Source organism: Danaus plexippus, chromosome 11 (genome assembly GCF_018135715.1).
Source record: "Danaus plexippus chromosome 11, MEX_DaPlex, whole genome shotgun sequence".
Classification (NCBI taxonomy): domain Eukaryota; kingdom Metazoa; phylum Arthropoda; class Insecta; order Lepidoptera; family Nymphalidae; genus Danaus; species Danaus plexippus.
In genome coordinates this window covers 3,623,204-3,639,944 of record NC_083544.1, presented here as the reverse complement: position 1 = coordinate 3,639,944, position 16,741 = coordinate 3,623,204, and the positions used below count along the sequence as shown (strand labels likewise).

At 31.4% G+C, this 16,741-nt stretch overlaps 1 protein-coding gene across 2 annotated transcripts; it reads left to right on the top strand.

The window, feature by feature from the left end:
* The first annotated feature begins 296 nt into the window (after positions 1-296).
* LOC116765539 (kelch-like ECH-associated protein 1B) lies at positions 297-16,510 on the top strand. Of its 2 annotated transcripts, none has more exons than XM_061521832.1 (13): positions 297-544; positions 4,982-5,133; positions 8,774-8,887; positions 8,971-9,135; positions 10,064-10,213; positions 11,737-11,853; positions 12,359-12,520; positions 13,086-13,277; positions 13,364-13,495; positions 13,823-13,902; positions 14,357-14,562; positions 14,805-14,981; positions 15,337-16,510. In XM_061521832.1, exons 2-13 carry the CDS (start codon positions 4,987-4,989, stop codon positions 15,534-15,536), a joined length of 1,842 nt encoding a protein of 613 aa, XP_061377816.1. In that variant the 5' UTR covers positions 297-544; positions 4,982-4,986; the 3' UTR covers positions 15,537-16,510. The 2 variants fall into 2 exon arrangements, with proteins under 2 accessions (XP_061377816.1, XP_061377817.1); XM_061521833.1 differs by lacking the exon at positions 297-544 and adding an exon at positions 4,120-4,304.
* Positions 16,511-16,741: the final 231 nt, after the last annotated feature.

Genomic DNA, 16,741 nt, shown 5'->3' with positions numbered 1-16,741 from the left:
TGAATTTTAAAAAATGTATTGAAAATTGTTATTACGAAATGGTTCTCTAGTCATGTTAATAATAAATATAATAAAACAAGTTAATTAAATAATTTTGATAAATTTTTAATATTCTGTAATTTTGTTTTGTATTTAAATTTATTAAAATTTTTATATTTATATATTCAATTAAAACAATAAATAAAGACAAAAGGGTACCAGAACAATCGTTATGTTTTTAGACTTTTGCCTTTTAACTTGTAAACAATCGGGTGTCATTTTTATCAAAATGTCATTTTTATTGTCATAGTCATGGGAATGGGGACTTGATCAATATAATTCTAATTTTGCGAAAACTTAAAGAAAATATGAAATTACGTTTTTTTAGTGATTTGACATTTTCGTACTATGTTAAAAGTGTTGTTCATAATAGTTTTTTTACGATGTGTTTAACAGTGTAACCAAAAGTTTTCAGTTTTTGTTTTCGATTTTATTTTATAAAGGATGGTTGTACTAAATTAGTGTCTTTTTGTGTAGTTTGATTTGAGTTCAATTCAACATTAAGGTATGTTTGAGTCGTAATTAAAATGTTTTCATAATTTTGTTTTTAATACATCTACTATACAATGAAATTGTATCTAAAAACTTATCTTATAATCTTAGCTGCTTTAACCTTCGGTTGCAATAAATATTATTATCTTATTTGCCACCAAGCCCAAATGAATGACATATTTTCTAAACATATAATTGTATAAATATTTACTAATGAATTTCAATACTGATTATCTAATAATATAAGACTTAGGTAGTTTGTGACAAAAAATTGTTAAGAAAAATTTGTAAAAGTTCCTACTAATAAATTAATTTAGTAGTCAGTGAAAACCTTTTATATAAATAACTGTATTCTATATATTACTCATTTAAAATAATAATGATATTCTTACCTTTAGATAACTAGTTTATAATTATGGTTGGATTTGTTTGTAACAATTCAATCAAATATATAAATATGTTAAGTGTTTCTTAAACTAAACTGTATCAAATAATCCAGAAGTCTTCTTTATTAATTTTATCATGGACTAAGGTATAATCTATATGCTTTGAAAGTGTCCCAATAGTATCTGAGTTGTTATGGGAGTTTGCATAAACAACCACTATTTTACTTCTTCTTACTAAATTCCTTTAAAATCTAATCTGAATTACCAAAACAAAAAGAAGTATTAACACTTATTTTTTAATTTTTTGACTTTTTATTTTATTGTCACCGTCATATATATATTTGACAGCACAACTGCTTGAATTTTTTTTTATGCTATGGCCTCAGTGTGCTTAAATGCTATCAGAATTAATTATTGTCTTTGGTCCAGAACTTTAAAAAAAATAAATTAAAATGTTACTACTACCTACTAAATTTTTTTATAGAAGCACAAAAAAATCATTCCTTTTCACATCCCTTTTTGTCTATTATAACTAATAACATAACTAATATTTATGTTATTATTTTGACATTATGGTTTTTCATATTGAATTTTATGTCATTTGAAACTTTAACATTTTAGTTCATCATTATTCATCACACTAATTACATTTATAGCCAACATAAGAGTACTTACAGCATAAACATCCCCAATAATTGATATGTCTATGGGTTTCTTGTATTGTGTATGATGGGTTTTAGTACTTTAAAAAAAAAAGTTTCCTATGATGTAATTTCTTTTCAAATTCATTGTATTTATAACTACTAGATATATGCTTAGTCGAAGTTGACATTTTCGTGCTCAATACAGAGCATTTCCATTTATACATTAACATGAAGCAGACAATGCATCATATATAGTGTAATGATGATAACTTGGACGAAACTTGTCTCCGATGAAGAAGTTTATGATGAGCTAATTATTTTTAATTTCCATCCTCTAGTAAACCTATCAATTTATAGTCAGTACCTTAACAAACATAAATCACATATGATATACTAACAGCCCCAAAGACGAAGCTACAGTAACAATAGATTTGTTATTTTTTTCTTGTTTTAAGATTTTGGCATTTGAAAAAGAAATTGTTACTATTTATTAAGATTAGTTCTTACTATCTTTACTGAAAATAAAACATGTAGCTACTTAGGAAAGTCTTAGCTGCAAAAGGATCTAGACATCTCTTATTTTTTTTTATTTATACAACCCATCTTTGTTGAATTAAAATCCTATTTTTACATTTATCCGGACTTCTTCTGTGTGAACCCGGTATGCTTTTATCGCTTCCTTGATGAAATTAGGTGGGACCCTCCTTATGTGAGATTTACACTAATTAATAGTTATTAAATACAAAATAAATTCTCAGGAAATAGAAAATATAATATTGCAAAACTATGATTTTTAATAATAAATAAAAATGGGTAGTCTAATATTTTTCAAAATTTGACATTAATTATAAATTATGACCACCATAGTTTAAATGCGACTTGTTGAAATTTTTACTATAAACTTAGTTTGATTTAACCTAATTAAGGAATTATATAAGAATGATAAATTATCAATATGTTTTAGTATTGTAACATTCTGTAGAAGTTATTACAGATGAGTTTATTGAAAAGTTTATATTACTGAATTAATTTATGTTTTTTTTGTCGACCTGGTTTAAGTTATGTTTGAAATTGAGTTATTTTTAAAGTGATGGGGAAAATGGGTTGCAAGGGATCTCGTCTAGATGTTACTACAGAGTGATTTCTATATATGCACATATTCTAGTATATAAGTGTCATACCTGTGTAGTATATATGTGTAAATTTTAAGTGAAGATCTACTAGATCTACTAGATCTACTAGTGAAGATACTAATAGAGATACATTAACAGAGCCAGTTTTATGACACTGAGACGAGATTTGATATTAATGTATTCTAGTGTTTATTGAAGAACCCGATTCAAACCGATAAAAAAATATTCCTAAATTAAAATTCCTTTGTGAATTAATTGATCTGATGTAATAGTAAAATCATTGAAGCCGATTTTTTTTTTTCAGCAATTAAATAATTAGAAATGTTGCTGATGAATAGTACTATGTGTACCATCTTTCAAGATATAATAATTTTTTCATGAATAACTTATAGTGGTAGGGCCTAGCTCACCTAGCTGTGGTCAAGTAGCTACAGCTCGAACATAGGCTGGCTCGAACGAGAGAGTACCAACCTCTCACAGAAGATCGGCGTCAAGCAGTCTTTAATGGATGCGTTTCGTCCGATGAGTGAGAAAACCAGTTGCCCTTTTCCTGTTTGCACCATTTCCTGCCATATCCTCATCCCCACCCCTTCCTCTGCCTCAACAACCAAAGTCGGCAATACATCCGTAACGTCTCTTATTTTGCGGATGACCATGGGCAACGTTGACTACTGCTCATCAAGTAAGCCGTCTGCTCGTTAGTCACCTTTCTCATATAAAATAAATAAATAAAGTTATCATGACTTAAACGGTTTGATGACGGGTGGAATAAAGGAAACAATGCTATAAACAAAATAAATAGAGTTTATTAAAATATATAAACAAGTTGAACACTGAATACAATAGGTTGAAGGTTTTAGGTACATAAAATAGATTGTCTCCAAACAAGACAAGGATTCGATTCGAAGATCTCTAATGCCGTAGCATTCTGTTGAAGAGACTATGGAAGCGAAATTCGACATACTTGAAGTAATTTTAAAGTAGCTTAAAGTCATGAACGAAGCAAAAAAACCTCTTCAAACGACCTTTCAAACAAAGCAACATAATTTGGGCATTTTAAAGGAGTGGGCAAGTTGAGTGGCGGAAATGTTCAGGAAGATTGGAAAGGATATTGTTGATTTTATTCCAACGGCATCAGTTATCTTATAAAGAGAATTTATGTCATAATGAAGTCGTTGTTACTAACTACATAATATGTGTAAGCCTGTAATTTCCGTAATTTTTAATTACATCTCAAGTTCACGAATCAATGTATGTATGTATATACTTTTAACATATACTTAGTCATTTTATATTATACACAACAGGAAATCTAAACTAAACATAAGTAAAATGACTAGTAAATATATAATTATTGGATGACTAGCCTTTCACAAAATATGAACATAATTTTAAAATTCTCTACTAGTAGTCTCCTCTAGAACGGCGTTCGTGACGTTTGTGTTGTATAATAGAGCAATTGACATATAAAAATAATCATATTATATCATAAAATAACAAAATAGGTATTTAGTGGCTCCATAAAAATCTTGTAGTGAACTGTAGTGGGTGTCAACACTGAGAATCTTATTCCAATCCAAAATGGCTGTCTCAAAAATAATATTTTTTAAGTATGTAATGCAAAAGTTGTAAAGAATTCAGTTGTGAGTAATTTAAAATTACGTCGAAATCGCTTATTATACCTAAATACTTTTTTAAATTATAAAAACCTTTTTGGTGGTTATTAAACACTGGATGGTTTTTATTGTCGTATCATTAGATAAAATATACGATGATTACGATAAGAGTTCATAATTTTTATTTATATTCATAATATGTACAAATTTCTAGATACTTTCAAGGCTGTTGGGAACTTCACATTAGTTGGTTTTCCATTATTAAATAATTACCCAATTTAGAACCGAAAAATAAATTCATTAAAAACTTTTTCTATAAAAATATCGTTTCTAAAAAACTCTATTAATCTTTTTTCTGAAAAGAATACATTACAATTAATCTTCAGTAAATATCCATGTGTCTAAAACATAAAAGTAAGGAAATTTTATTAAAATCTATCCAGTAGTTTCATCGTGATGTGCACAACTGACGACCTCTATCTTTTTATTTATTAATATTAAAAAAAGATAAAGATCTAGGTGATCCCGCGCTAACTTATACACGCAATTTCTAATAAGGATATATATTTACAGCGTTTACGATGAATGCACCGTTGATATATATCAAATTGTTCACTTGTAACAAACTCTTTTGTTTAATATTATATATGTATGTATGTATATATTTATAGAAATCATGCAGACGGAAGACGAGTTTGCTCGTAACCTGCTGGACCATATGCCTCCCATCAACTGCGATCTCTTCGAAGGACCCTACGGTGGTAACAATGACATAGGAGACATGACATTCTGTCTGGGAAACTATGTTCCTGACTTTATGAAGGTATGTTTTTTAATATATTGTCAAGTATATTAAGGTCGGTTTAGAAATTTAAAACAACTGCTGAATATATACGAACGATGTTTAAGGAAAAGATGTCCAAACTGTGTGTCTTTATTGATTATATACTTAATAATAATTGCAATATATTTTTCATACAATGACTTTGTAATTTTTTTCCAATTTATCATTAATTATTGTTTTTCTGATAAGTTGTGAGATAACAAATAGCGATCGTTGAATATATTTTTTGATAAGAATAGATTATAAAAAGTAAATTCTCATATATTTAAATGAATTACATATTCATGCTTACTGTATGCATTACAGGCAGATTAAAATTAATAGAGTGACCTAATAAAAAACTGTATAATTTTTTTTAAGCTTTCTTCCTGTTTTTGGCGAAACCAAAAAGGAATGAATATGTTTTTCATTTGTATGTACGACGCTGGCTGAAAAAATTTCGTTGAATAATATTTAAAATCACTAATAACAGTGGTTAATGTACATAATCTGTATTAGTTTTCGTCATTTAGTATTTGGTGACAGAGAATTTTTAAGATATCTATATTATTTTTATGGATTCTTCCTGATAATAACGTATATTGCACCGTACCATAGCAAGATTAATTGACTAAAAAAATATTTGATTTCTGATATCTAAGATTAAGGATACCTGATAGTAGAACATTTCAAAAAGCTGGAAAAAAATCATATATCTGTATGCTGGATTGAAAACAAACTAGTTTTGAAACGCTCGAAACGAAACATCAGTTCTGCTTTATTTCGCTGACACAGTCGCGGTATAAATAAATTAATTGATAGATCTAATAAACCTAACCTACCTATCTAATAAAGATCGTTTTTACCATCTATAGTTGGACGTTTTGTGACGCCGAGGATATTCGATTTACAATGTCTTAATGATTAGTAATTTAATAAAAGTCGACCGTATTTATGTCCTGGTTTCAATATTTAGAGCCATACATTACGGAGCCCGGGTCCGTAGTGTATGATATTCGTTAATGTGGCCGTTATGACGATATTATTGTAAAAGAGCCGGGAAAAAACTAATAGCTAAGAACATTTTTCAAAAAAAATTTAAACATGCTTAACACATGACTAGAAAAAGTATACGCAAAAGGAGAGCGTAAAATATTATGCCTCAATTGCGAAATCTATTAAATATCGTCTTTACTATTGACTTCGTTTTACAAAATAACATAATAATTATATAGAAAAAAAAACAGACCTGTTGCTCTATATGATACATAACATATGATCGCTTCGCTTGAAGCATGTTTGTAATATGTGAAAAAAAAATATTCACTGGTTATTTTACGAACAGTACATGAAGAGGAGACGAATAATTGAGGAGTTTAAAGATCCAAATGAAAAAAAAAATAGCGCACGGCGTTACGTGGTGTCGGTTTTCCTGTTGCGTCCTTCTAAGGATATCAATAAAAAAAAATTATTAGTCTACCTGACATTGACATTGACAAGTGACAGATGAGCAAAAAGTTTAAAATGAAATTATAAAATTCATTTGAAATAAATTTATAGACGGTTCTGACTTCTGAGAGATTTACGTCTAATTTTTTTTTTTTAATAATTCCTTTATACGTAGCCAGTAAACAGTTCTTAATACGTAAACAAAATTGGAGTGTCTATTTATAATTTAAAAATAACCACTTTTTTTTCAATGCATATGAAATAACTCGTGTACACGGGAGATATACCAAATTTTCTTATCTGATATCTTTTATGGACATATCTAATAACGAGTTAAGAAGACCTTTTATATTTGAATAATTTTATGTAATGTTATAAAATTATATATATTAAAAAGAAAACTAAGAAAACTAGTAAAGGAATATTTGTTAGAAACGAAATTTCAAACAGCATTTGTGCGGGTATTTACCGCAATGGAACAATATAATGCTTAGTCATCTGTTGTTATATATGCGTCATAAATAAAATGTAATATAACATATACGTCTGTGTAACTGATAATTTATAATTATGTTAATTAGTGTTAAATACCTATGCATTAAAATACGCTAGCTACTTATAACTCGAATAAATATTCCAAAAGATCATCCAACTATTATATTTAATTATAATTTTTCAGTTAAGGGAAATAAAAATATATATCGTAATTTAGATATAGAACATTTTGGTTCTAATTTCGTCTATGGATATCAAAAATAGTTTAATCTTTTTGCTGTTGCTTGTGAATGACCTTGAAAATAATGATAAATTATATCATTAACATAATACTTATCATACCAACAAATATTATCACATTGTTGTACAGAAATCAATGTTCTATATTATAATCTGCAAAACACGATGACTTGACAAATCCATACTTGATGCGATTTTTTTACCTGTCAGATGAATTGCGTTTTCTAAATACGTACGTGAATGTTACAATAAACGGGAAATTGAACATTAAATAAATATTCTATCATTTTCTATACCCGTATTTGTGAAGAAAAAACTGGATCTTGTTATAGATTTCCGGAAACTTAACAATTATAGTGCTTCTAAAATGGTCGTATTCATTGTTACATTGACAAATATATAACATATTAAATAATAGTGTGATATTTAAAGATAATATCACAGTCAAAACAGCGAATAAAAAAATAAGATAATACAGAAATAATATCTTACTCGGGCACACGCCGTTAATGTTACATAATTTTTATTATTTTGTTATCTAATATGAAAATAAAAATAAGTATGAGATAGTGGGGACCAGTTACATTGACTAATTTGTACAGAGTATAATACAAATAACACATAAAAGACAGATATTAGATAAACAGGTCGTATTTCCTGTCATAATGACAATCTTGACAGTTGATTAAACAAATGCACGGAATGTTTTGTTTAATGTTTAGTTCCGATGTTGAATTAAAAGATAGATTAAAACTTTTTTTTTATTATAACACTAATAATTAAAATGCGTGTGAAATGTACACAGCAGAGACATTAAGCCAACATTTTAAATTAATCTTGAAGTACCAAAAATATAAATTAAAGAATCGATTGTTTCAATACAATTATTTTGCAGTATAAAATTAAAATTTATATTTAAATACTAGGATTTCATTTATAATCACTACCCACTAATCTAAAACGTTATCTAAACTGCTGAATGGATTTTAGTGCGGGTTTTACCTTTAGATGTAGTTATGTAAGAGTAATATTCGGATACACCTACGAATAGGTAGGTAGTATTAGGGTTTTGCAAATTCTAAATTCTTAAGCGACGGATGTACTTGAGAAATATCAACATAACGTAGAATAAAGGTGTACAATGGAACATATTTATAATTAATAAATGCATATAGGTATATTTTTGTCTCAATAAAATAAGAACATAAAAACGAAACTGTTTAGGTTTTTCAGCATTTTCATTACACACTCTTGTTGTAAACGCGGGTTAAAATAACTAGCCAGCTTTTATTTTAGATCTATGATGATTTCACAAACCTAAATATGTTTCACTACCTAACTATTCAAACTAAAAGTGAATACACAATTTCATTTGAACTAGTTGAAGACATCTGCTCCAACAGTTTTGTTTCTCTATTTTCTTATTTATTACTAAACTGTAGCTGTCAACTTTCAGATGCTTTTCACAATGCGATCGCATCACATGTTAACAGACGTTGTCTTGGAGGTAGGAAACGAATTGTTTCATGTACACAAAGTAGTGCTAGCAGCTGGCAGCCCTTACTTTAAGGTACAATATACGAAAATATATCTAATATATACATTGCAATAAGAGAATTTTTTGTGTGATTGACCTTCTTATGTCCATTACAGGCTATGTTTACAAGCGGTTTGAAAGAATGCGAAATGTCTCGCGTTAAACTACAGGGTGTTTGTCCGTCGGCGATGGCTTGGCTGGTTTACTTCATGTACACAGGAAAGGTCCGTATAACGGAGGTCACCGTCTGCCAGCTACTGCCCGCCGCTACAATGTTCCAGGTATTATAATAATTTCTTGTTTATAATTTAATAAATGAAAAATGGCTTCGATATCAAAATGAAGGTAGTTGAAAGTTTACAAACTTCAAGTACTTCTTATATGCTACTCGCTAAATAAAAAACAGTTTTTTATTTACATTAAAGTAAACACACAAATTTCTTTCAATTTAAATCCGTTGTCCCAAATTATTATAGCAATATTATTTTGATAATATTATAGGTGAACTATCGTTACCAAGCCTGCGTATTTCAGTTCTATATAAATAAAGTTCTCAACGAATCTATAATTGTTTTACATAAAATCTTTTTCATATAACAAATAAAAATCGAAAGCATGATTTAATGATTGATATTGAAGAAAAAAAAATTATTTCACCGTGCCGCAATGATGAATGACTTAAGCCCTCCCTAGTGATTACGTCCTATAGCGTGATACTGAGTTTCATATCAGATAACGTTATAATTCAGCGAAATATCCACGTAATGCTTATTATATGGAATCGTATGAGTACGATATAATATTTATTATTTAATCGATTTATAAATAATATGAAAGAATTATAAAACTCGAAAAAAATAAAGACTCAGGTCTCAGTTAATTGCTCAGTATATTTTGTCAGCACTCTAAACGTCAAGAATTTGCGACTCAGATATCATAGAGTGGATTTCGATATATCAATTTATGACATTAAAGTTACAAAGAAATTGTGATCTTAAAAGATTTAGAACTTCACTTCACTTCACTTGGATGAGTTCACATTTAATTTTAATGAACTGTCTTAGAATCGAGTGCAAAATATGAACGTACTACCACTGAATCTAAATTTAAATCAATACTACTGTAAAAATGGTCCTAATATACAACAAAGCTTCAAAAAAAAAACCGGATAGAACATAAAAGAACATCTATTGTAGTTATATGGTACAGATAACTAACGTGATAGACGCCTGCTGCGCCTTCCTGGAGCGGCAGCTGGATCCATCGAACGCCATCGGGATAGCAAACTTCGCGGAGCAGCACGGCTGTGTCGAGCTCAAACAGAAAGCTAACCAGTTTATAGAGAGGAACTTCACTCAGGTACATATAGTTCTTAAAAGAGCAGGGATCTCGCTTGAACGGTTTGAACCTGGCTTGGATTTAAATTGTATTTGTTACAAAATCTTGCAAAAACCTTTACCCGATTGCGGAGAAACCTAGGACTCAAACAGATTTTCATCCAGATTTAATGCCTTCACTGTTACGAGTTTAAGGAGCTATTTAATTTTTGATTGTCAATTTCCACACTATAAGGTTGGTCTGAAAAACTCGAGCGAGATCTTGAATTACAATTAAGTAACTTTTTATTGAATGGATTGCGGAGAACAGTTACGGCTCCGGTTTCAAACGAGATCCTTAAGTAATCTGTTTCGTGTTGCTAACTAGTTTCTTATAAGTAGAGCAAGCAGTTCCTGACAAATTGGAATTCTTGGACAAATCTATATCAAGCAAATAAAAAAAACTCATATTTGAAATATATGGTTAAAAATAGTTTAATACACTTCACTGGTTGAAAAGGTCGGGGATTTGTTACGGGATTTAATTACAGCAGCTAGTGTTGTTTCACTGCTAACAACAACTTATAGTATTAAAATACTTTCCCTTTTTATATAGAACATGAAATCGATAAATAAATACATTCCATTATATATTTATAGTTCGCTAATAGATGGCACCTCTGTTCCGTTCCATTCCAATACAAAATTCATGACCTCTTGTTCTCCTAACAGTGTAGTTACGGAGTGGGATAGCCTTAATATAACTCACATTTGACATTCCAAATAATAAAAAAAAATACGATTGTTGTTAAATTATTTTTTCTCTTTAATATGATATTTTAGTTTCGTCCTCGGCTTAATGTAAAAATCGTTGCCAGAAGCAACGATTACGTATAAAAAATAAATTAGGTATTCTAAATTTAATATTACTAACAATATTAAATCGAAATCAATTATTAGTGATATACATTAACTTCATATAACGATGAATCGAACTTTTCATTACGTAATTTTATTTTCAAAACACCCTGTTAACCGTAATTACTGGTCAGAATGAACGTGCTCGTGTTACAGAAACAATGACAAGGAATATATTATATTGTGGTTAACAACCAGTTATTGTTCCATTTTCTTTGAATTGCTTTACTTAAAGGAAAATTCACACAAACAAAGAAGTTATATATTAAATAAAATTATAAAATTTTTAATCATTGAAAATTTTTTTTTTCGTTTTCGAATAATATTCTTACATACATTTTAGTAATAATTTACACGCTATGAATATTTATTATTATTTTGTAATAAATGTTGTTCTTCGTTATTTAAGCTTGTTATTTATCTACGATCATAAATTAAAATTTTAAAATTGTTACGATAACATAACCTTAATTATGTAAATACTGAATATGTTTTTTTTTTATTGTTTAATCTTTCTTAATATGACTCAGCGTAGTGTTGCAGAACCATCGATAGTCTGATTATCGATAGTTGACCTCGAAAACTAATCGGAATATCGTTAGTGTTAAGTCTCAGCGAAAGCGAAATAAATCTTTATTTTTGTTGTAGGTTTGCCAAGATGAAGAATTCTTGAAACTAACACCTCAGGAGTTAATATGTCTGATAAGGAAAGACGAACTAAACGTTAGAGAGGAGAGAGACGTCTACAACGCAGTGTTAAGCTGGGTAAAATTATACGCTGATTACATCGACGTAAAATATATGTGTAAAAGCTTTTTCATTATAAAATTTGTTTACCAAACAACCAGAATTCTATATAAACGTTATCTCACTAAATCCTTTATCTTATTAAATGCTTCTCCCAATCTTATCGTAATTGATGATTTGTACTTTTCAAAATTACCGAGTCTCTAAACTTTATATTAATTGCTCTGACTGTGCTGTCTCATTATCTAAAACGGCACTGAATATTTATGTAACTTGAATATGAATTACTGTGATACAAATGAAACCAATATTTTCGGATATCACGGGCAGACGAGATGTCAATCACATCTCTATGATCATGGTCGCTGCAAAGTAACAGAAACGGTGGCAGTATGTGGTTTTAAAAATAATAAATTAACGCGTAGTACTCCGAAAATATTAGTTTCATTAAAATGAGTAGTCGTGAAAGTCGTAATACAAATTTTGTATGACCATGTGAACAAAATTATTAAATATATAAAAGGTGAAATTCGATGAAGACCGCCGTCACCCCCGTATGGAGCACATCCTGCAAGTCGTGCGATGTCAGTACTTGACGCCCAGCTTCCTGAAAGAGCAGATGACCACGTGCTCTGTGCTCAAGAAAGTACCCGCCTGTAGAGAATACCTCGCCAAGATATTCGAGGTGAGCTGTTTTATAACACAGTATGATTGTATTTACTACCTATCAAAGATTCCTTCGATATTTTTTAAAATTAAATCCTTGGTTCTCTCACCTAGGATCGAAAACCCTCAATCAAAATGGATTAGTGTTGCCCAAATGCAAGAACAAGACGAGACTTGGCCGGTCTTGGTCTTGCATTAATGCATCTGATCTTGGTCTTGGTATCGCACTCCTAGTCTTGGTCTTGGAAACCACTATTGAAAAGAAATTTGAAAGACGGACACACATTATCGCATGTATCTTATTAAAATGAGATAAATTTTGTAATATCTTTGTTTGTGTAAAATATACGTTTACCTGTTACCAAGGAAACGGTAGACTAAAAATGACTTCTCCAATAGCATAGATATTACGTTGTTATATACAAACGTCCCAGACATACAAACGCTGGGTTTCAGAGCGTAGTGATGGGGAACAAAATAGCTTGCATAAAATTTGATCTACATTACAATAACATTAGCGAAGCGAAATCTTATTATGGAGTCATCACTATATCAGTTTTAAACGAATGTTACGATCTTCCCAGGATCTGACTCTCCACAAGAAGCCAATAGTGAAGGAGCGTTGTCCGAACACTCCCCGCATAGTGTACGTAGCGGGAGGATACTTCAGACATTCGATAGACGTCTTCGAGGCTTTCAACTTAGACGACAACTGTTGGACCACGCTACCCAGGCTCACCGTGCCACGATCAGGGCTGGGAGCCGCCTTCCTGAAGGTACACATTATTATGACGTTAATAACGCCCATGTTTAATACTTATCTTATGTATAATATGTTCTATATGACATGTATTACGTGTAGGGTTTATTCTACGCAGTGGGTGGCCGCAACACGTCCCCGGGCTCCTCGTACGATAGCGACTGGGTGGACGTGTACAGTCCCACGACGGAACAGTGGAGACCATGCAGCCCTATGGCCACGCCCCGGCATCGGGTAAAATATTCTCTCACACACAAACACACACTCTCACACACAAACACACACACACACACACACATGTATAATATACTTGTCACCCAGACAAATAAACATGTGTACATAATAACGAGTTCTTATATCTCAAACACTATTCTATAGTAATTCTCTACATCCAAAGTTACTAAAGTATTCGCCTTACAAACAAACCCACATCATTCGACCGTATCATTGTGAATCTACCCACATTATATCAATGTTAATTTTAAGTAATTTTAAAAATATTTATAAATAATGATGCTCTCAAAGTAACTCGTTGTTATATATTATATAATGTATGTACAGGTCGGTGTCGCTGTGATGGACGGACTGCTGTACGCTGTCGGTGGGTCGGCTGGATCGGAGTATCACAAGACTGTGGAATGGTTAGTGGATTATATATATATATATATATATATATATATATATATATATATGTATTTGTAATATTAAAATAATCACGTTATACTAAATGCTTATATACTGTTTATCTGTCCGTTTGTTCCGACCAATATCTGAAACGGATCTGAAACAGATTTTGACGGGACTTTAACTAGTATACAGAGAATGCAATAAAGAATAACGTATGCTAGTTATATTTCATAATATAATTAAATAAAAATATAATTACTTACGAAGTCCCGGGCGTTACTCTCGTGTCAATATAGCAATTTCTAATTGACTCGACGCGAGGCTCGGAATCAAATCAGATATGTCGACGAGAATCAACAATAATGACATCTAAGAGTTTTTCGAGCGGTCATTTAAATGATACTAATGATAACGCGTAGTTTAGTAAAGTATTAGTTTTATTTGAGACGATCAACGATGACTTCACAGTTACGATCCAGAGAAGGACACGTGGACCTACATAGCGGCGATGGGTCGGGCGAGGCTCGGGGTCGGCGTCGCGGTTGTCAACAGGCTGCTGTACGCAGTAGGCGGCTTCGACGGCGCCAGGAGGACGGCCTCCGTCGAGAACTACCACCCCGAGAACAACTGCTGGACGGAACTGGCACACATGAAGTACGCCAGGAGTGGAGCTGGTCAGATATACTACTACACTGAGATTACATTCATTATTATATACAGCTATAAGCTACGGAACAGACTTGATGTGATTTATCTGAATATCATGTCTGATAAGGATCATGACGTTAAACTTGTTCTCTTTGAAGTCCCTTGTAGTTATAGATGGCGCTGGCAGTTAATATTCTCTATCTAAAACCAATTTGTAAGTCCGCGAAATACTTCGTCACAAACTAGTTCATTATGCTCGATGTGTCAGGTGTGGCGGCCTGGAATCAGTATATCTATGTAGTGGGCGGATACGACGGATCGTCTCAGCTGTCGTCCGTGGAGAGATACGACACAGAACATGACACGTGGGAGGAGGTCACACCCATGAGGTCCGCGAGGTCTGCGCTCTCACTCACGGTCCTTGACAACAAGCTGTATGCTATGGGTCAGTGGTACTTCATATAAAATGTATACAATATACTAAGACGAATGGATGTACTGTTAAATAAAGTGATCCCTGGTCAGGCATTTTGTACAAAAACAACCATCAGTAAAGTACACAAGGTATATAGGTGCTTTTCATTTTATTTTTTTAAAGACAATACCTGGTTTTATTAAAATCCGTGTTGCTCCACTCAGTACAAATTACTGTAAACGTGTACAATAAATTAATACATGGTATTAAAATGCATACTAAAATTAATCCTTCGCACCTAGCGCGGGTAGCTGTGTTGTGGTTTCGTTTCACAAAAATGTCAGCTGACGTCTAACATCAACTAATATAAATATAATCATCCCAGGCGGATACGACGGCACTTCATTCCTGGACGTGGTAGAGATCTACGACCCGGCCACTGACACGTGGTCGGAGGGCACGGCGCTGACGTCGGCACGCTCGGGCCACGCCTCCGCCGTCAGCTACCAGCACGCGGCGCCACCCGACGCGGACGCCCGGCGACACGATGACGTCACCATGAACGTACAACACGCACACAGATAACATACAACACACACACACACACACACAGAACAGCGCTGCCTTAATGTTACATTACATTGCAAGTGATCTGACATTGTAACCGATGATATAAAACTTATTTAATTCGTCTCGCTCATACTAAATATATCAAGCCAAGTCTTCTTTACTACAAGCTTCAATCGCCAACTACATACGGATCGTGTCGGGGTTTTCAACGTGTGCGGACATTCATTAATATAAAAATAGTAACGGTCCATACTTAGTTTGACGATGCAAACTTGACCTAATGTAAAAATATTATCACACGCAGTGCTGGTGTACGTTTGTTTAATGTCTTAGTCTTCAAATATGAACCCTTAGAAAGTGTATTATCTATACAAAAACGTTTCCTCGATAGACACGAAGAGACACACACATCGGGGATGTAATGTAAAATGTAACTTGTAATATATAGTTTAAGCGTCATTATCTTTATTTCATTCTTCCAATCATATAATGAGCAATACCTAACTTATAATTGTACATTCTCACATGTTCCATGTTAATGTTATTGTTGAATCCTGTAATGTGACAGTTAATTTACAAAAAAAAAAAAAACTAGTTTCCATATATATTGTGTACCTAGCCACCTTTATGAATGTGTATAGCTCCACCTACAGTTGATAATTTTCAAGTGATGTAAAGGCATTTAAATTGAAATACAATTATATGAATGTTTTATTTATGTTTATTCTCAATAGTCAGATTAATGTGAATTATTCATATCCAGACAATATGTAATTAACATTGAAATTTCAATAATCCAAGCAATTTATATCTATGAACTATGAGGCATGATGAAAAATGTTATACATATTCTTAGTGCCATTTAATTAGTTTTACAAGAGAAAATTCAAGATTTCATGTATCATAATGTTTGCAATAAAAATATATTAAGCTTGTAGAAGCTAGTAGAAAAATGTAAATTATCTATAAATATAACAATATTAAGAATTTGTTGGACAGTTTTATTTTTAACAGTTGATCCTACACTGCTAAAGGAAGTGTTTAAGAAATATAAATTAACTGATAAATTTGCAAATACATTTTTATTACACAATTACAATTTATGTTGTAAGCAGTGCTTTAAACACTTTCTGTAGGTAGAAAGCGAAGTAAAAATTCCAATTTTTTTTTTTAATTATTTGACGTATTAAAAAGTATTTATATATAATTCGCAGGAATTA